This window comes from Pieris napi, chromosome 17 (assembly GCF_905475465.1).
Source record: "Pieris napi chromosome 17, ilPieNapi1.2, whole genome shotgun sequence".
NCBI classification, from domain to species: domain Eukaryota; kingdom Metazoa; phylum Arthropoda; class Insecta; order Lepidoptera; family Pieridae; genus Pieris; species Pieris napi.
In genome coordinates this window covers 11,229,124-11,252,508 of record NC_062250.1, presented here as the reverse complement: position 1 = coordinate 11,252,508, position 23,385 = coordinate 11,229,124, and the positions used below count along the sequence as shown (strand labels likewise).

The window sequence follows — 23,385 nt, the reverse complement described above, 5'->3', positions numbered from 1 at the left end:
GTCGCTTTATTGCTACAAGGACGCGAAAAAAAATTGTTTAATTGTATTTGTTCTATTGTGTGCACATAATTTTTTTTTTAATGTTGTCTATTATTTTCAGGTATGTATCCTGTTCACTTACTGCATAACGGTATAGTATTCGTGTTACGGTTATTATCATTCGAACTAGTATTTTTTAGTTTAATTAATTAATTAAAGCAGACAATCATAAGTAATTATAATATAAATCTACCTATATTATATAAGTAGGTTAGCTTTAGATTATATTCAATCATACAATCATAAAATTACCCCCGCATACATCACCGGAACTAAACCATACACAGTTTTTTTACCATGTACAAGGCACGTGCAGTCCATTGCAATGACCCATTGCAACCCAACTACTCCGCTATTACCGTCAGCAGCCTATGTTTTTGGTTTGGTGCTGTAGTGACTGCTTTGGCTTAAATATATAGCGTAAAGGCCGGAGATTCTGTATTCACATCCCGTTGAAACATTTATAACGCGTTTGAGGAGATGCTGAATTTATTTGCTTTGTCGTCATTTTGGTGCGTCATAATGTTCGCGTGTCTGTTTATATTGATATAAGAAATAAAAAAAGGTAAAAATTTGGTTGAATTAAAAGCATTGTCCGATTAATAGCTTTGACGCCCAGAATTTTATACATTTGCAATGTATCAAACATTAGATCATAGCTTGTGGTGTCTACCAGGAGTTTTCCTATGCTCATTCGTCTATTTAATGGTTACGACCAGACTTGAGGATTAAAGGGCCTTAACAGTATATAGATCTTTATAAAAAAAATAGCCTGTACTAAATAATCGGAATTACGTTAAGTCCTTCTTCTACTTGTTTCTCATCCTTGCCAAGATTTTCCATTAATATCAGACAAAGACATTCCATAGGTTGTTGAATTGGTTAATTCACCAATACTTGAACCAGCCAATACTAAAAATGACACTTTTTGCTATCGTTTTGTTCAAATAAAATGCTAGCATTAAGCACCGACCGACCTTCAGTCAAGCTTGTCCCACAACTGGTTGTTATTGCACCTACACTCAATCACTTCCGTATCTTGCTAAACACTGACCAGTACTTGGCAAAATTAAAACTTTCAATTCCTAAAATTCATTTTTTTTATCATATTTTATACCGATGCGGTTTTTATTTTGTAGGCTTGTCTAGATATTAATCAAATCCTGTCAGATATTCGTATTGTCCAGAATTCAGCGCTATAAAGGAATATCGAAAATGCCAGATTCTTCACCAATTTCTTCTTGGTTTCTAAGGAAACGCTTCGTTCCTTCTATATTCAGCAATATTGTCATTGCGTCTTTGGTCATCCGGCTTTCTTAATGTATAGCAGACACATAAACACACTGCGATACAATCGAATATGAAAATAACTATGTTAAAAAATTTTCATTTCCTTAACCTGCACCATTGTAATCCTAAATTATAATACGACAAAATTTTTAATTTAAGACTAAACAGTAATATACGAATATGTGTAGGGTATGTGTATTTGTGTGTGTAACTGAAGCCTGTGTGTTAAAATCGGCTTGGTTAACTGACATGTCTGATAGTGTTTTAAGGATATCTGTTTTGAGCTCCGAGAGGCAAACATATTTCAGACTTAATGATACAAGCTTAAAAGTCTAGATTTGAAGCAACTGGTTTGACAATTACAGTCTTGTTTGACGACTGGTCGGCCGATCTTGTTGACATTTACGTACGACCTGATTGCGTCAACCGCACAGGGCTTTTGACTATTTACAATGGTTGGCAATCTATATTGGTTATTTTAAATTTAACAAGTTTTAAACAAATTTCATCATAGTTATAAAGCGTAGTTTTAAATTTAAGTGTTGTAATTTAGTGTTCTTCATTTGTTTTTACTTAAAACAAAGTATATCTTAAATAGTAATGTCGTATTTCAAAATTAACATTTTGACATTGACAACTGACAACTGACATCATTTCTTTTTGTTTTTTTTATATGTCTAGTTTATACAGATATAGCTAGAATTTGAATAGCTTTACTGTTAAAAAGGTTTTGAATTTACACATTTGGAAATTTACAAGGGCGAGTGACAACTCGCCATGTCTCACTATGTCTAGTGTTTTGACAGATCCGTTGCTATGGTTACCTTTCATTATTTTATTGCTGAGTAGTAGTAGTGTGGATTCAATTTCCGCAATGAGACGCTCATTTGGTCCGTTGCTAAGTATTAGTACTGGTTAATTAAGCCAGCCTGGCTCCTTTCAGAAGCTCAGAGGTTTCATAGGCACTTCGCAGGCTTGTGTCGTCACCCACGCATTCCAGGACTACGTGGGTTACTTATTCCTCTGCACAAGAGAGTGTGTAGGACAAAGAGATTTTTACTAAGGAGACAGTAACCCATCATTATTTTGAGATTAGTTCTGTTGAGGCTTAGAAGTTTGTCACTAGCGGTTTTACTGCTGGCAGTGCCATTTTGGACTGTCTGACGAACCCTTCTTAACTGTCAATAAACATTTAATTTTACATAATCAGAACTAAAGGCTGTAAAGTGACGTCACTTAATTACGTCACTAATAACCAGCCTACTACTTTTACTTATGACGAAAACCACGACTGGTCAATTGTATAACTGTAGTTTGTCAATTGTAAACAGGATAGAGGGTAGAGTGAAGCTTACGAATTAGTACCGTTATATTAATCATTTGAACTTCATTTAGCGTAGAATACTATTGATGTACTTAAACAAAATTCTCATTATATATGATTCATTTTTAATTTATTTAATTCAAGATAGTTAAATAATCATTAAATTTAAACGTTATTAATCATTAGTCAGTCAGTCATTCATTTAAAATCAAAATTATTTGGTAATAAACGCTACTCTTCTACCCAGAAAGAAAATACTGTAGTATACATCTCCATTCGTAAGCTTAATTTTAAAAAATTAAATACAACATTCAAGTTATAAAAATAATAACTAAAAATGTATAAATAGAAGTAAAATTATATTAGATTACCCAAAATCTGTTTATTTCATTTTTTTTTTAACTTCAACGTCAAGATGTCAAAATGTTTATTAGTGTGGCAAAAATATTAGAGCACGTATTTAATAAATTGCCACTATGCTGGAATGGCACTGTATTTTTACGCACGATGTGAGCTTCACTACTGCCTTTACAATATTGTAATAATATCTGAGTTTTGTAATATACATAAGTTAACGTTTAAATGTATGTAAATTGCCAAATTTAAGAATTCTTGTTCGACTGTGTAATACGAAATGTTTACATAACTTAATTTAACTCAGTTTTAATAACTTTTAAAACGCTATTATAACTGAAATACCAAAAAAAATTGGCCATACAATGCGCAGAGGCGATGAGAACTTGGATCAACTGATCGTGGTTGGTAACACAGAAGGTAAAAGATCACGTGGCCGTTCACCAACCAGATGGACCGATCAAGTGAAAGACTCATCGTCATCAAAACTGTACACTGTCATAATAGAGGCGCTGGACAGAAACCGGTGGAAGCAGATAGTCCACTCCAGATCCTTCCTTGCTGACTACGACGCTCAGACATGCGCTGCCGATTAAAGAGAGAGACAAAAACAATTACAAAAAACTTTGCTATCGTACATACTCTTTAATTTTTTCTTAAATTTTTGTGTTAACTATTAAATTGGTCAAGTTACCATTTTCATTTGGGTTTGTTTACTCTGTCTCAAAACAATTCTTGTTTAAGAAACGAGTTTACTGTTCGTTTTTTCCACGAATCAAGGGTAAAGTTTATACTCCATAGATCTTTACAATATGTGAAATGAATTGTCAAAAGCCAAGTCAAAAGAAGTTATTCATTTCTACAAAAGTTATTCATTTCTACAAATCTTTACATATGCCGCTCCAAAAATCCAGTAAATAAAAATCAGATCTCTGTATCTATTTTGTCATTCATTTTTCTAATAGACAAGTGGGTGAACAGTCTGTGCCTGACACACCGTCGACTTTTAATCTCAAAAGTTCTCTCTCTTCACGGTTATACCGAGGATTAAATCCATACACAAACAGTTTGTAAACAGTCGGGATTCGAACCTACAAGAATGATCGCGCAGAAGCCTAGACCAACACAGCCGCTATAAAGCCGTTCAAATAAAATAAGAAATCATTATGTTGTATTATATAAGGTGCGCAATGAAGTGTAAATAATTAAAGAGAAACTCGTCGTACACGAAATAATTAATTAATATTGCTAAAGATGTATAGTTCAAAGTAATTTCTTGAACATTGTATGAAATTGAGCCGAAAATCTCAACGGGGTAATCTCAGTGCTGCACAGGAATGATGCCAATTCGTTTCAACAATTGGAAATTTTCAAAGAGATTTTCTCAACGACATTTCAGTTTAAATTTAACTACACTTTCACAGTTCAAACAGACTGCTTCGTTTAGTCTATTACTGATTTCAGTTAGCTGTTATACCCTTGTCTAGATAGAATTAGAATTTCTGTCTATATATGAATATACAAGCGGATTTTTTAGAATATCACTTCTGCACATCCTCCGCAAGCAGCAGATGCTCAGGTTTTCATTGAATGGACAAGCAAGAAGATGGTCTTTATTAAAATAAAAGAGTAAAGCTATACCCTTAACTACATGTGCAGTGTACACTGAATGCCCATCCAAAAAATACAACCAAGAAAGAGTAAAATATGTTTAGAATCTTTATAAGATTTTTTAAATATGTCGTCTACTTCTGTTTAAATATAAATTGTATATAATAACAATGTCTAAATAAAACCAGTCCAGTAATGTGTGATTTATTAATTTTATTACTTTCTTGTTACAAAATAATATCTTATAAAACAACTGTTTTAATATAACTGCTATAATAGACCACCGGCCTTAATCATTTTCTCTTTAATAAACCTTGCATAAGAAAATTTCACAGCTTAGTATCCTATATTAAAAATAATTTCCAGTAAACATTTCTTATAAACCAACCAAATTAAAAAACCAAAGTAACTTCGAAACCTTAATTAAATAAATAAATGGTGCAGGCTCAATTACTTTTTCTATTCTGTAATTTTATGGTTATTTATAAACATGTACAATGGTGGGTATAATAATTAAATAAAAAAATTATGCAAAGCAATCTACCTATTTCAAATTCCTCGGTCTAATACAAACTATTTACGTGACTCAGTCATGTATCGGACCTTCAGATTATAACACAAATTACCAGCAAATATATATTTATCTATTTATTTAAGTTAACCACATAATGCGTAATACTATATCTACGGTATATGTAACAAACTCTTTTATCTAAAATTTATGACAATTTAGGTAAACATTAATGTTATAAATATTGTTATATACATCCAAGCTAAAATAAAAATACAAGAAAAATACCAGTAATTTTTGCTAAGCAGAAAAAAATTACCAGCAAAACAGCGGATTATTAACGAGATAGGCACTTAAGAATGCTTTCTTTAAAATTGATCAGCCCACTACCGAATATATCCAGCTCCGGATAAGTACTGTTTACTCGACGAAAAATTTTACTAAAACTAAAACTATGGCAACCTTAATTGAATAGAATGGACTTGTTATTTCTCATTTAATATGATCAAGGCATCTTACAATTAATTATATATTTATTTGTATAAGTGGGTGTTCTGTGCTTGTGTATACTGTTTTTGGATTTTGTTTGTTATGTAATTGTTTGTATATTGTATCATAAGTAGCTGTAGGAATAATGATAAGCAAATAAATCTATTTACAAGTAAGATGGCCTACATAAGCATAGTAATTATTATTTTTAATTAAAAGTGTCGCATATTTTCCTATTAACAATATAGATAAATAAAATTGTCGTGTTAATCTCGGCGTGACGGCATCCAACACGCTCTGATTGCGTTTATACACTTGTCAATTTCTAAGGAAATATTTCTCCGGATTTAACCATTTTACATGCTTATAAACTTTCCACCTTTATATTGAGTTTACCAATTGAATATCAGTGTTGGCCTTTGTGTTAGGGCCTTTAAGATGGGTGGGTTGAAAAGGGAAATAATTACACATGCCTAAAAAAAAAAATATTCACGTGTATCAGGTACGGCTTATAACCTACTCCGTAAAATAAAAATGACAACGAAACAGATTCATTTTCTTGCGGCATATATAATATCTAATATATAAAATTCTCGTGTCGCGGTGTTTGTGGTTAAACTCTTCCGAAACGGCTCGACCGATTCTCATGATTTCATTTGGTGTGCATATTGGGTATGACGGAGAATCGGACAACATCTATTTTTCATCCCCCTAAATGTTAAGGGTAGTCCACCCCTAATTTTTTTTTTTAATTTTAGATAAAAAAAAATATTTTTTATTTTTTATGATACAACATTAAAAAATACATACAATACTAATTTTCACTCCTCTATGATCAACACCTATTTTTTATTATAAATGATAAACATGGCAAAACGACGTTTGCCGGATCAGCTAGTACATATATATGCCGCTATCTGTAAACTAATACTTAATAACCACAATTATGTAATTGAAAATATAAGATTTTACTTGAATGAGTATTATTGACAAACTTTGTTACAAATATATTTTTATATCTATTTTGTAAATAATTAGCCAATATTTTGGATATAAAGCTATATTTAGCTAATCACTTCAAAAAAAGGCGGATAAGTCAATCAGAGGAACTAAGAAGATACTGACTAATTAAGAAGCAATATTAGGTTAAGTGAGAATCCTTTCAAAGTATTCAAGATCCTCGTTTTCTACCCTAAACATGAGATTAACTAAAGGCTTGAGGATTAACAAGACTAATGTTTACTTATCCTTTCGAGTAAGACAGCCTTAAACCAACCCTTAACGTAGGTATTATGTGCCAAGTAATGTATTTAACAGTAAACGTTACAACAGTAAAGAAAATCTTTATCGTTCTATAACACTTTTGATTTCATATATAACGGAAGTCCATAATAGTTGAAGCGTATTTAATGTCTTTGTCTAGGTGTATACTCGGGCCAAATTATTTCTTCATCTCTATCAATGATAATATTTCATCATAACGAATTACGACAGCAGGTCCTCCTAAAACAATCTTTGTGTTTTATAAATTTAATGTTTCTTGGGTAAAGAACTAAATACTTAAATAGGCCACCGGCAAGCTTTAATAAGTCTTATTTTAATAAAGAAAAGCGTTTTTTAACTCTAAGCTTTGATAGCTTTTTGCAGAGGATAAAATCAAAGATTTGCTCAATCAAAGCTTTACCAACTAAGCCACGGATTTAGTTTACAGATATGTGTGTGTGTGTGTGAAGTGATACTGACTTTTTACAATTGATATTAAGAGAATGATATAACGAAAGGGTAACGCAGGCATGAAAGAGAATGTCTAGCTAAATAATTGATGTCAAATCAGTGACTCAGGATTTAGTACGAAACATGACCCTTTCCACATTATTTATTCAATGTTTGAGTATACTCATTTTCACTATATAAGCCTAGAATGTAACATGGGTTTGGCCCAATTTGAGAATCAGCTAAAGGTAAAATGATGTCAAATCAAGTTTCACGCTTTTATAAATAAATGCCTTCTCATCTTCAAGTTCTGCGGAATCACGACAACTCGTGAGTGGAAATTGGATCGAGGTCAAAATACTGTTACTATATTGTTTTAAATTTATTGTGTGCGCCGTCACTTTTGCTCCAGTATTTCTAGAGTCTAACGGATTGGAAGGTATTATGAGTTCTTTGATTTATTTTATGTTTACGATACGAAAGCGATGTTTTATTTTAGCTTAAATGTAATAAAAATTTCCCTGTGTACCTTTAATGCTGGCAGCATTTGCTCGCTACATTGCAATAATTATTCGTTAGTACATCTATGTTAAGAATATTGTAAATACTGTATATTTGTGTGCTTAATTGTTAAAAAATAAACGATGCAATATAAACTTGTTACAAGAAAAATGTTAAATCCACCAAAATTTGTTTTGTCGTTGGATATAATATTAAATGATTAAATTACGCGATGCTTCATTCACCGGTGTCGAAAAAATTTCGCACAAGCGAAACATTATGAGTTATCTAAAGAACCACTCAGTACATTGACATTTTGTGGAGTACTATTTAAAAATAACCTAAAACACTCAAACTACTCTACGTAACCTGTGTATTTTGATGTCATAGTTTAACATCATCTACCTTTTGTCGAAATAATAAGAAGATAGCCGAAGCTAAAATCTGCCCAAAAATTATAATTAAAAGATCCTTACGAATTTATTTGTTTAATATTACAGCGTAATTATAATAATGTCATTTTATATACCAAAATTATCTGCAACCTGCACTACCCACTTAGCACAAATGCCACAGACAATAATAGAAATGTGCTAATGTAAAATTACTAGCCACAGAGCTAATGTCTTTTGAACGGCTGCTGATAGTGATGTGAATTGTTCACAGAATAAAATCGATAATTTTGTATGGATTTTACTTGAGTTAACATTGTCTGTAATTATAAAAATATTAAACAAATCAAACTATTTGAATGTTTTTGTTCTCAGATGGAAAATTATATTACATTAACATATTATTATGCCCACTGGCAGCTTAATAAACTGATGCGTGCTTATTTGAAGATTAGGAGAAATTATCCAACCTGTTTTTTAAAGGGTTCAAAGAAGGTGTATTAATTACAGTTTCCGGAAGCCTATTCCAGTCAACTACTCGATTTGGGAGGAAGTTCTTTTGGGAATTAATATTAAATTGGTGGTCTACAGTTTTAAAGAACTAGTCCTCAATTGGGTGTTCACACTTAAAATAAGGAGCTTCTCAATTCTTGGAAAATATAAAATTCAATGCATATTTTTTAAATATTGAAATCAATAAATTAAATTTTCATAATTAATCTCTGGTATATAATTAGTAAATGTTAATTATGTAAGATGTGATTAGATTTTTAACCTTTACGTGGAACATTAACCTTGAGTTTTATGTTTGTTTAACATGAGTATTAATTCAATTAAATTAAACTAATTGCAAAAACTTTCCGAGGACGAACATGAATTATAATCCAATTAACGTAAACTAAATCGCTCATTCGAAATGGTATATTTTAGATTATTTTATTGACAGCTGTTACCTCAACTGTCACTTTATATCCACTTTTATTGTGTATTGCTTGTGAGTTTTCGTAGGGCTTGTCTTATGTATTGTTAAATTTAAGAAAACTTCGTAAAACAGAGACCAAATTTCATTAATCACTTTACATAAATTATATTTAAACGTGTAGTACTCGTAGATAAAAGATTATATCGACATTTTATGAACATCACTAAGCCAATTTCGGCTACAGTTCCAAAAAGCACCTCATTAGATATTTACTTGCCTGAACGGCTTTGCCTCTACAGTATCTAATGAAATTTTTAACTAGGCAGCATTCTCTTTGATTTATTGGTACTTGGAAAGGGAACGAGAAAAACTAAAGGAATTTGTTTGAGCCTCTCGCTTTTAATGAAAGAGTTTTAATCTTTCAGGTTTTGAAAAGATATTTTTACGAATTATATAAAAGGCTTTGATATATTTGTTCCTGACAAATCTGTATTTCTATACAATATTAAAATAATTTACGAAAATATATATATAAATTCAGAAAATAATAAATTTCATATTTCTAAGAACATCATAATATATGATATTTCTAATAAACTACCATATTAAAAATCTAGATAATATTTGATTTTAAGCTGTGCGATTTTCTTTCAAATTAAGTTAAATTGCAGTATCTTTTAAGTTTCGCAATAAAGCATCAATAGCCAGGAAACAGCGATCTAAATAGTCCGTAGTGTGACGCATTGCAGATCCGAACTCCGCGCAATCACAGAAATTGGGTAATGGCTTGAAAGGACTTCCTTAAGAGATAATTTTAGGACTCGTATCGCGTCATGTAGATATAAATAGGATTAGTACTTTTAATATTATTCATGAACGGTGTAAGACATTTAACTTTTAAAAACGTTAAAGTACTCTGAGCCAAAGTTGTAATTTGATAGAATGTGTTATGAAAAAAATATGTGTGCAAAACTTGCTCCGAACTTCTCGTGTCATTCAATGTTCCTGCCCTGTCTCTTTGTGGAACCAGCTTCCCTCTGAAGAATTTCCGAATCAATTCGACTTAGGGTCCTTCAGAGCGTACCAATTATTAAAACATCGGCAACGCACTTGCGAGGCCTATGGCATTTAGAGTGTCAATGGGTGGTAGGTATTTCCGAACCACAGACTTAGGGTCTTTTAAAAAAGGGGGTATAAATTTTTAAAAGACCGGCAACGCACTCGTGTGCCCTCTGAAATTGAGTGTCCTAGAGCGGCAGTATCACTTTACATCAGATGGCAGGAGGCTTATCATCGTTTGCCCCCTGTTCTATTAAAATAAAGCACTCAGAGCTTTCAACCTACCCAGTCCCAGAACGAATATTAGATTCATGCGGCTCTTTATAATATGTACCTTGCTTGATGCTAACACAGATGTCGACCTGTTTTCGCACTCCTCTGCTTCATTTAAGAAAGAATTATTAACTTAAGTCGTCTATGTTTTGTTCATTGTTATAATGATTTCTGTTATTTATAAATATTCTTTTGTCTACTTGGCTTTCTTGTCTACTATCATATGTATATATAGTATATACGTTATTATTATATTTTCGTTAAACTGTTGTGGAATACATTAAATACTCTCTTTATATTTCATTTGTTGTCTTTCTGTTTCTATTAATGTGCCGTATCGGTTAATTTCCTGATTAGTAAAGCAATAGGAGTATTTTTTATTTTATTTCGGACTAGCCATGTTTCCACCTCGTTGGACCTTTCTTATTAAAGTATGTTGAAGATAAATAGCCTGTTACTTACTGTGCAGCATTTAAGTGAGAGAATTTGGATCATCCAAGTAGTTGAGTTTATTAAAAATATACAATCTTCTTTACACAGCACTTCCCTAAGTGCTACAAGCTTTTACTTGTTGCTTTCATATAGAATCCATGAACTCAATTGCTGAGTCATACGCATCATGTATGATGGAGATTGATGAGGTTTATCGCTTCTGTGTATTTAATGTACTTTTTATTTAGTAAGGGGATTTTTCAAAGGCTCTTCTTCTTAGGGGTTTGGGCACATATTTCTTATTCTTCGCTTCATTGGTTTAATTCTCAATGTAATCTTTAGTTTTTAGGTCTGGGCTGGACCAATTCAAAAACATTTTGTGTTATTTAGTACACATATAAATGTTTAATATGTTGTATGTGTATGTAGATGCTAAAAAGGTATGCTAAGTACAAACAATCATATTAAGGCGAAACGATGTTTGGCGATCAGCTATTAATATAAACGGATGTTTTAGAAGTATAACTTAAAAGTACTTCTAGTAAGAAGAAACGATTTTACATTCATTGCTTTTCTTTTGTCTTAGGCTCCTTATTTAAAAAAATTAAACCATATTTTATACATTCGGTGAATAAAGCTGATATTTTAATACATATGAACGTTGTAAAATAATAACTGTGTGGTCCATAGCTCGTTTTGTGTTGTGTTGTTCACTTTAATCTAAAGGAACATGATATTTCTTGGGTGGCAACACACGTCCAGTGACAGATTAATCATTACTAGAGTCTTTATTAGTAGGTGACCTTGTGGCGTTCGTAGAATAAGATACATTTTTAAAAGTATAAAGTATATTTCTTAACTTTACACCATTCATTGTGTATATGTAATTAATACTTTAAAAAAGCATTGACGCTGCAATCCCTAAGATATATATCTACCTAATTCTATATATATATCTTACCCTAAGATATGTTAGATTCCTTCCAATGTCTTTGATAATTATACAAATGACAAGAAAAATTCATTGGTCCAGTGTTCGAACATACGACCTTTGGTAGTCAGACCTGGCTACTACTATAATAACAATTTTCCATCATTAATCTTCATCAGTCTCTATATACAACTACTCTGCTCTATAGCTTATTCCTTTTCCTTTCATTTGGCCTTGCACACGCGTTAATAACATTAAATTTAATATAACTGGACTGTTGGAAATAACAGACTAGGTACCTTCAACTGTGTAACTACTATAGTAATAATAATGAACTTTATATAAAACAAAATGTAGATAATAGTTAGGGCAGCTGACCATACTCCTCATATACTAGTTCCTGAGATAAGTGCATTTAATCTGTGGGTGTCGGACGTTAGTCTTAATAATATTATCAATACAAGACATAACATTAGTGACGTCACAAAATATTGATGACGTATTATGGTTACTGTAGCCATTAGCGCTGAAACACTGAGTATCATCAACCCTTCATCAAATTGTCTGACAATCTGACAAGCTGAGAGCGAAGAATGGAAAATTATTTAGCGGTAACGTCAGCAGTTGACTCGGAAAAAATATCAGAAATTTACATTTTTAAATTAAATGATAGTACATATTTGCTGCGGTTCAATTTGAATGAATGGCTGTGCACCAATGAACGACACAGGAGGCTGATCGCCTACTTGCCCATTAGATTAACAAATGATCATGAAACAGATACAGAAGTCTGAGGCCCAGACCTAAAAAGGTTGCAACTCCACTGATTTATTTAAAAATAGCCTAAAATCTCTAAAAGTTAGATGTGGATCGCTTAATAAATATATACACAAGTATTACGTGTTTATTCAATTATCAATTCAAGCGTTCTTATCGCGGTTCACGTATTTTCGGACCTATAGGAAAATCCTTTAGGAAAAGCATTAATATGAATGTTTAATAATATTTTAGTTTAAGGTTTTAGTCCCGGCTTGGCATTGCTGGACATTTTTTTGTTTTTACACACATATCGGCTATTTTACCAAGGGAGACTGTAGGAACAATTGAAATAATTTTTGAAATCGGTGCATTTTTGAGTTTATTCATCAAAAATATATTTATGTTATATAGTATAAAGTATATTTATGTTATGTAGTATAACTATGTTGTGTAACTTTTAAAACATATAAAACCTTAATAAGCCAAATTACTTGAGCTTTCTAGGTGTGACCGAGTTCAAGTAATAAAATATTGTTATATTATACACTTTAAAGTCCAATATAGGTGACCTCACTTCTAGGATTCCTTTAGGATACCTAACCTTAGCCTTAATTAATTTGACTTTGAAGATGATATTGTTTTTATTGGCATGACATTGAACTAGAATATTACTATAAGTCTAGCGTTCATATAAAAAATGAATTACAAAATATGTTTTACTAAAGAAAATCGATGGCAGATATTATATTTGTCTGTTTAATGTTTCTTTTGCGTTTGAAGTTTATAACTTTTTATCAGGTTGCTTCAAGACGTAAAAAGTAACTTTTGATACTAAAATATTTCAAATCAACACGATTATAGAACTCATCGTACTGAGCTGTTTCATATTCACAATCTTGGTACAAACGGTCCAAATAATATTATTTCGTAAGAAGCCGCGATTTATTCTGTATTATCTCCAAACCCGTTTTTTTGGAGGAGATTAAAACAAATCCAATGCATTTTTAAAATCAAATAAAATCGCACAATCACATTACACATTCCCACACACACTTCGACCAATAAATTATTAGTAAATTGTCTTTGTTGGTACATAATAATGTTCTTCATAATATATATTGTGTAATCCGTTATGGCTATATTTTTATAAAAAAAGATTTGGATTATCAATAAACTGTTAAATATATAATTATTTATTATTTAGTATAGATTAGCTCATTTAGTCGATCGTGAGGGTGAGATACAGACTCGCACTAACTTAGACTGAGATCCATAGTCTTATTCATATTATTCTTTTTTGTATGTAAAAGGAGGCAAACGGGCAGGAGGCTCACCTTGTTTAGTGGCCCATGAACACACATTGTTAGAAGGCTTGCAAGTGCGTTCCAGCCTTTAAAAATCTCAAGTCACAATCTCGACTTGATGGCTATCAAACATGTAAAACTGCTTATAGAAGAAATCGTTTGAAAGCTATTGAACGGGCCTAAGTTATATATAGCGCTGAGTATCGATTCCTATTTTATCCTTCGCTCATATCAAAGGCATCATCTATTACAAATCAAATCAATAAACGTTATTTTAACCCCGAGATGTATAAGAATAAATATCGCATAAAATCGGTTAAAGGTCAATTAATTTGACTTTGACGAGTTCTCTCTAATTCTAACGTTGACCTATACGTATTTATTCGTATGTTTAGACCAAAGACAACTGAAGTTTTAAAAATATGTAAAGTATTATAAGGGTTAAGGTATTAAGAAACATGATGGGTGCAAGAAGATTATTGAAGAAGAATTTATTAACAGGTTATTTTCATATGGAACTGAACCTAAAATATGTTTTTTTTAACGATTAAGTAAACAGTTTTTATTTAAATTACTTTTAAAATGCAAAATAACATTTCTTATATTATAAAATATTTCTAGATAGTAAATTAAATAATTGATAATATTTTATTTATGCACTATAATATTAAAACTAAGATTTTTTCACACTGAATAATTTACAACGGTGTCTTTACTAAGACCAGAGAAAAGAGCTTACCAATTCTTAAAAGGCCGGCAACGCACTTGTGAGCCATCTAGCAATGTGAGTGTCCACGGGCGGCGGTATCTCACATCAAGTGAGCCTCCTGCCCGTTTGCCTCCTATTACAAAAAAAAAATCCTATTACATTACAATGAAAATCACATAAATTAAGAAAATTACATTAATTTTAAATTTCGAATTATTATATCTTTCCCTTTAATTGTAGGATCTAGCCTCAAAACTCATTGTAGAAACCGCGCTGCTGAAAAGACTCCAGGAATTTAATCTTTAGAAGATGTTATTCATAGTTCATGCATTCAGAATTTTTAATTACTTTTTTTGCAGTCGTTCCCGCTCTATTGTACAACGAGTAGTGATTTTAAATTAAAATAGCCTAAGGCTTTGTCCTTATTTCGTGGTATATGCATAGTATGTTTCATAACGACTTTGAATTTTTAATGGACCCGTAAAAATAACTTTGAACAAACAATTGGTTATGTAGGCTACATTATAATAAATATACATATTCACATTCATTTTAATATCATATTTTTTGCTTGTTTTTTACAACAAATTTTAAGTTTTTGGATAATAACGAAGACATACAGTATCGTGCTTGTCATACATGACTTATAACCAAAGCTTTGCATTCGATTACAGTCGAAATGAAAATTTTTGTGCTGAAGAAAAATAATTCCAATAATCTTCCCGTATAAAAAATCATTCATTAATTCCTAAACCCTGTACTGACGTATTTGTATAATGTTGTGTGACAAATCATTAACACAGTATAATTACAGTTATTTAGTGTTTATTCTGCAGATACTGAAATCTGAGGATCTAAAAACTAACTGACATAGTGCACGCTGATATCAACTCTCAACCACACTCAAAACCAGAGTCTATTATACGCACACACCCATTAACATACTCATACATTCACATATACTTAAAGTCCTATACGACTTTTGCTTGATTACATGTAAAACAAAAGACGACTCGTTCTTAAAAAAAATGTTTTAAACATGCCTCATTTACTACTGATTTTTATTTATTTTAAATAAATATTATAAACAAAAAAAAAGAGACAATAAACAAAACAGTAACAGCAAATAAATAAAACGTAAATTAACATTAAACAAACAACTTAATATTTTAAATAAAAACGAATTACTACTAAATAAAGTCTTCTTCTTCTTCTTCTAAGTAAATGTCTTCATTAATTGTATTGTTAATAAAACCCGATGCATTTGCGAATTACGCAGATAATTCGTGTTCGTACGAGGCACATGGAATAGTTGTGATTCTCGCAACCAATTTTGTAACAAGTTTTATTATTATTTCAAGATACAGAAGAACACAACACATGAGATTTTAATTCACATTCAATACACATCTTATATCGAAATCAACAAACGTAAAAACGTAATTCCCACAGTAGTGATAGTTTCGGCAAAGGCAATTTTTATTGGCAAAAGCCGCCAGTTACTTTTCCATTACGTTTTTGCTGACTATTCGTCCATTACGAAGTTAGCTCGTTACTATGGTTTCCTTCATTTCGCCGAAAGTTATTGGAACAATAGAGGAAATACATATATCAGGGTTTTATAATTTTCCTGCGGTAAGTGGAAAAAAGGACACAAGAACTGAGGGTATTAATAGAGTCTGTAAGTAGTGTTATTGGACACTTTCTTTTAAGGAAATTAGGTTAGACTTAAATGAATTATTAGTCTTAAGTTAGGCTAGATCGTCATAAAAGTTATATATTCTTACATATTATAAAGACTTACCGTAATTTAAAACCTTATACGCATTCATCTTGAAATGTATGTAAAGAGATATCTAAATTCGTCTAATTTTTTGGAAACTAGGAATTAATCCGATCGTAATAAAAAATAAAAAAAAATAAAGAGAGTGGCGGAGAGTTTATTGCCAGTTCTTCTTTTTCGTTCTACGCCCTTGATAGAACATGGCAGTAAATGTTAAATTAGAAGCATTTCATTTATATTGCTTTTTTTGACAATAAGTGTACATTGTGTTAACTATATGAATAAATGATTTTGAATTTCAATTTGAATCACTATATACTCGTAGAATTTTTTTTCCAAGATCTTCTCTCTTATTCGTAGAAAAATCAAATGGTACGGTTTTAATTACTTATCTGTCCCCTTTCATCTCATCGTAAACGCAATTTAAAAAAATACAAAAGTGCACTTAAGTCAAAAATTAATTAAACTGGTATTTATACTTGAACATGTGAGCTTTGATGACGTACTTACTTACTACTTACCTACTTAGTAAGATTCAGAATCTAGACTTAGACTTCACGAAATATAGCACTAAGTCTCGAGTTTGAGTTAAAAACCTTCATAGTTGTTCGAAGAGGTATCAGTTATGAAAACTATTTAGCAAAACAATAATTAAGCTCACAATGCTCGAAGAATAAAAAATCGTTAAGCTGCAGTGTTTTGTTTTTAATTTATAACTAGCGTATCCAACAGACGTTGTATTGCCTGACACACACATAAATGTGTGTAAATTTCATTGAAATCGTTAAGTAGTGTTCAAACTTTAGTAGCGGACAAACAACGTGACTCGTAATTTATATATATAAAGATTATTAATATTTTACAAATAATTAAACAGTAAGACTGTATGATTAAACTATAAGGCTCTTCGTATACAGCCTTAATGCTTTGAGACGTTAAAATATTCCGACTACACGAGTAAAATAGATCAAAAGCAGTGTTAGCACGTACAAGGATGCCGCACTAATAACTCGATATTCCTAACACCGATACATTATGCATGAGTCTCAACACAACACGTGTTTACATAACGTCTTTGTCTTTACACGCTGAAAACTGTTTCATGCTAATAATTATTCCTATATTTTCCTTGGTAAAAGTTTTTGTGGGACAACTAAACACCGCCCATGGACATGAGCAAGTCCTGTCAATAATGTGACGAACTTTGGACATGAAAACTGTATTTTACTTTATGATTTCTACATAACACAAATTTATATTTAAACTATTTTTGCACAGTAAGAATATTTTCTATATCAGAAAAGGTTGACAAGATATTGTTTCAGATTTTTAGTAAGTGTATGTAATGTGTTTTGATAAATGTTAGGGATAATTTTGTTTTTAAGGAAGTGGTTAAAGATAAAAAGAAAGCCTCGGAAGGAGAAAAAGCGTTGGGCGAAGAAAGTGCGTTTTATATCTGTTTCATGATCATTTGTAAATCTAATAGGCAAGTAGGTGATCGGCCTTCTGTGCCTGACACACGCCGTCGACTTTCTAGATCTAAGGCAAGCCTCCTGACGAAGTTTTCCTTCAACGTTCTAGCGAATGTTAAATACGTACATAGAGAGAAAGTCCATTGGTGTACAGCTGGGGATCGAACCTACGACCTCAGGGATGAGGGTCGCACGCTGAAGTTACTAGACCAACACTGCACTATATATCGTCGTATCTCCTTATAAAAGCCGGCAACGCACTTGCGAGACTTCTGGCACAGTGTCTATGGGCGGCGCTATCACTTAACATCAAGTGAGCTTTTTGCCGCCTTGCCCCCTGTTGCATAAAAAAATTTCTTCTAGTAAACCTATCATCACTGTTCATACCAGATACTAATTTTTTTTTCTTGTTACAGTGGCCACCGAGACTGTTACGGTGGACAGTCACCCTTCTACTTCTAGTTGCCGTCATAGCACCCACCACAGATTCTTCTAGTAAGTGTTTTCGATAAATATTTTTAATATTAAGCAATTATGTTATGAACTCTTTATTGAAATAGATTTTTTTTTTATCGGAGTGAAGTAATTGCATTAAAATCCCTTAAAATGAAATAGGAAAGGTGATCAGGCGTGTGTGCCTTTTAAAGAGAAATAATTTTTGTACTGCGAATCCTTCAATTTAGCCAACCACTCGATTAGCTCACTGAGGTATCAGGTCTAATTCTTCATTACTGCAAAAAAAAAAACATTTTTATTTGGGATCAGGATAGTCTTTTGTTTCGTTCTAAAAATAATGTTTTTTCCTAAACAAGTCACCATCGGTAATAAATAAGTAAACAATTTAAATGTTCAGGAAGCTCATATTAAAATGCTGTCAAGTAAATGTCTAAGTAAGACAAAGAGAATATCTGGCATTGAGGTGATCTGGAGCGTGCCAGCTGGCCCACTTCCGTCTTGTGAAAGCTAAATGCTAGATATCTTGTGTTTATTATCATTTGTTTAGCAGCTTCATAGATTAGAGTTCTCGCACTTTGTTGTCATGTCACCAAACGATAGTTTTACAGTCGGTGAAGTACTTATACTTTTATTATTATTAATTACCTAAGATGTCATGTAGAACATGGTGTCATGGTTGCAGCTCCTTACAAACATTGTGTAAAACAAAAAACTTGGCGATTAAAAAGAGTGCCGGAGAGTTTATTGCCAGTTCTTCTCTTCGGTTCTACGGCCTTGATTTGAGAATTGGCAGTAAATGTAAAATTAGAAGCATTTCATATATATTTATTTATTGACGTTTATAAGTGTACATTATTACGTATGAATTTGAATGTATAAGAAGGATTTAAACATAAATAAATACAGTGGGATATCGCTGAAATTATAATGATTAAAAACAAGCATTTTTATCGCTACTCTTATAATCTGATTCTTAACTTTATATTAAAGGTATCTTCAAAGCCTTAAATTTGCTCTTCTTTGTAGAAATTTTGTGAAAGTAACTTCAAAGGTTAAATAAAGTTTGTTTTCGTTCGTTGAAATTAACAACATATAGATAGTAGGCAATTTATTGGTAAAAATAATTAACTGCCTTTTTGTTTACTTTATTATAGTAATAGTTTTATATATGTCAAATTAATTAAGCACTGTGGTGATTGATTAAAATTTTCTTCTGAGAAGTAGAAAGAGATTATTTGTACTACTTCGACAAGTAGTATAAAATCAGTAGCTGTGTACACAGCACCAAAAAAGGCTAAACTAAATTTTAAATTATTTATCTCATACTATTTTTCTTTTGTTTTTCTACTAAATCCATACGAAACATCTTGCATCTTCCTTCGGATACTAACAAGATTTTCTCTTCAGATGTCCGCAGAAGATTACGTAAGCCAAGCAAAGTCAACACATCTGTAACCAGCAGTGTCTCCAGGTCATCAGACCAGGTCATATCGGCTAGTGTTAACAGACCGAAGATCCGTGGGAGACCGACCATCGCCAGCAGAAAGTCTTCTGCTGCGATTGACAATTCCGTTGCCACTGATGACCATCGTGATAAAGATGGATATAAGGTATGTGTGGACAGATAATTATTTATATTGTTCTGTAATGAAAAGTTGATTGAAGCATCACTTATTATTGTACGGCAAATACGGTTCAGTGGCTGTTGTCACACAATTTTATATTAAAACTAGCTGACCCGGCAAACGTTGTTTTGCCATGTATATTATTTCTAGGAAACAGTTTTTTAGTTCAATAAAAATAACTATCAATAATAAAAAATAGGCGTTGATCGTAGAGGGGTGAAAATTAAGGGTTGTATGTATTTTTGTATGATGTAAAAAACAAAACAAAAATCGAAAAAAAAATTTTTTTTAGGGTTTCCCCTTATTACTTAGGGGTTTGAAAGATAGTAGCCGATTCTCAGACATACGGAATATGCATAAAAAATTTCATAGGAATCGGTCGAGCCGTTTCGGAGGAGTATAGAAACGAATATCGTGACGCGAGAATTTTATATATTAGATAATAAGCCCTGAGTACCTCGTTTGGATATATTATTCTTAACACGAAAGGCACACAATATGTTACCTATAAGTGGTTAGACTGATAATATAGTAACTATTAATTTGCCTTGATATAGTTCAAAATACGCGCAAACACTCACTAAGAAATTATACAATCTAGGGCGTAACTAATAAATTGCCAAAAATTTAAATAAAAAATTCGTCTAGCATAACCCAAGCGAACCATAAAAGCAATAATTATCATGTGCCGAAAAATATTTTAGATTACTCTCATCAAAATTTATGAAATAAAAATATGTATTTTGAATTTCGCTTTTTTAAGCTCTATAAGTCAGATTTGAAACAGTTTTACGAGAGTCAAGTTCGATGGCGAATATCCAAACTTATTATTGACGGGAATAACTTAACTTATTGAAGGGTTCTTAAATGTAAGTGACTCTTATGTTACCTATAAGGATATAAGGGTATACGACCTATTGGACATTATCGGAAAGAGAATGTTTTATTACAATTTATGAGTGTGCGATTGCTAACATTTGGTTTGCGCTTCTAATTATTAACTATAATATAGGTACATATTAACTTAACTAATGTTACATAACTTGAGTCGTATTAATTTTAGAATACAGGGCAAGCTTCAAAAGTTGGTAATAAAGTAATGTTCTAATAATGTTGTTGTACCACATCCCACTTAACAAGTCAAAAGTCAAAAGTTAAAAATCATATTTTATTCATATAGGTAACACAATGTAAACTTATATACGTCAAAAAAGAAAAATACATTAAATGCTCCTAATTTTACATTTACTGCCAGTTCTCAAATCAAGGGCATAGAATGGAAGAGAAGAACTGGCAATAAATTTAACTTCATCGTTCATCTTCAACGTTCAACAAAAGAGACGATCCAATTTGTACAAGATGTGAAAGAGAAGAGGATCTCCCACACTTAGTTCTCGAGTGTAAAATCAATGAATAATGTTGATTGCATTTCTTAAAGGAAACTCGATGCTCAACTGGCTATTTTCTTTTCTTTCTCCATCAAATCTTAAGTTCAACATACACTGCCGAATATAGTCATAGATTTGTAAGTTACATTATAGATTCATGAACCTTAGATCTTAATATTATAAAAATACTCCCAACTGTCAAAGTAATATCTTAAGTTTAAGCAACATCGTTATTAGTTTTGAAGTCATAAAGAGACCATTCGATGTATGGCTTAAAAAATAAATAAGATTATTAAGAAAAGTAAAGTATTTAATAGTATTAAAATCCCGATTCCCAAAACAATACAGAATCGTTCCACTGTCTACTTCCGATCAATATTTTAATCTCATTTGCCGTATATCGGAGCGATCAAACATTTCAATTACAAACGCAGCCTATTCGCTGAATGTAGGGTTGTCGACGATTCATTAATTTTCAAAAGTCACAGCTTGACCTTTGATCATGCTTTAAGTAAACGGTAGTTTTATTATTTTTACAAGATAAATTGTTGAAAATTGTGAAATATGTGACTTTCCCATTTTTATCAAACTAAAACGTGTGTAACTTTAATTAAAGTATTAATACTTTTACTATTCTTACAGGGAACGTGGTTAGATATAGTTACAAGAAGCAATGTTATTTCAGTAGATAGTAGGGTGACTCAATTCTCAAGGTCATGCGTTTAAACTCCGGCTTTAAATAATACTTATTTACGGACATTAAACAGTTTTGGACTAGTGGCTTTAGCGTGTGACTCTCATTAAATGTTAAATGCGGAGGAACACATGAAGGAAAACATCGTGAGGAAACCGGCTTGCCTTAGACCCAAAAAGTCGACCGCGTGTGTTAGGCACAGGCGGCTGATCATATACTTGCCTATTATAATATTAGATTGAAAAAATATCCATGAAACAGATTCAGAAATCTGAGGTCCAGACCTAAAAAGAGGTTGTTGCGCCACTAATAATAATTATTATTATTGTCATGTATTTTAGAAAAGATAGCTTGTAACATATACTGTAGACATAGCATTATGATGTGGTGAACTTTAAATAAACAAATATACTGTATGGCAATCGGATTGCCAAAAAATATAAGTTGATAACCCTAAAACTGACTTGTAATTCATTTGCGCTCCGATTTCACAAACTCAACGGCTGATGCAAATCAAACGATATTGCACGTTCGATTTATCCATAATTTTGTTTGCTTTATCACGGACTTTAAACACAATAAACAAGCGAGCTGCCAGATTTTGTAAGACTGACATTTCAAAACGATTTATAAATTCCATACAATACGAAGTCCTTGTGTTAATTCAAATATTCTTATTCATAGTATATAATTTGGATTATAACTGTAAATTGTCCTTTAAGTATTGTCATTGAAGAACCTTAGAAAATTAATCGATATTGATTGCCCCAACATTATAACTAAATTTAAATTTCGTGCATCCTTTTTGACCCGTTTATAAGAAAGTCTTTCGGCCAAAACTCACCGATATCCAGATTGAGCATTCTGATAAACTAGGTACATCAATAGTTGCTCCCCTCACACTTTGAAATCCTTACCTATCTTGTCACATAAGATCTTGTATTTTGTTCTTCTTGCCAAGGACTCTAAGTCGAATTGCTTCGGAAATACTTCAGTTGGCAGCTTCATATAGCTCCACATAGTGGTGGTGCGCGGCAAAACCTGCCTAATGAAACGCTCAGTTTTGCAACGACGGACGTCGAGGTAGTTTAATTCAATAGAGCGTATTGCTTTACTAATTTAAATGTAATCACATTATAGTTATACTAAACGGGGTTAAAAAGGTAGTAAAAATGTGTAGTAAAAAAAGTGAGGGTAAAAATGTCCTCCGAAATATTGATTTGTAGAGTTGTTCACAATCCTATTCAATAATACATTAGAAAGAAAGGCTGTATTTCCCTGTCATAAAGCCTTTTCGGACCTTGCAACCGCATCCAAGAGAATCTAAGCTCTACTGCATTACAATAAACACTTA

The 23,385-nt window shown here is 31.9% G+C and overlaps 1 protein-coding gene across 1 annotated transcript in view; it reads left to right on the top strand.

Moving 5' to 3' along the window:
• The window catches only part of LOC125057639 (probable chitinase 10), a 94,732-nt gene that overhangs the window by 25,846 nt on the left and 45,501 nt on the right, over positions 1-23,385 (top strand). Inside the window, exons 2-3 of the mRNA XM_047661414.1 lie at positions 18,285-18,363; positions 19,732-19,934. Coding sequence (XP_047517370.1) covers positions 18,285-18,363; positions 19,732-19,934 — 282 coding nt within the window. The remainder of the gene's footprint in view (positions 1-18,284; positions 18,364-19,731; positions 19,935-23,385) is intronic.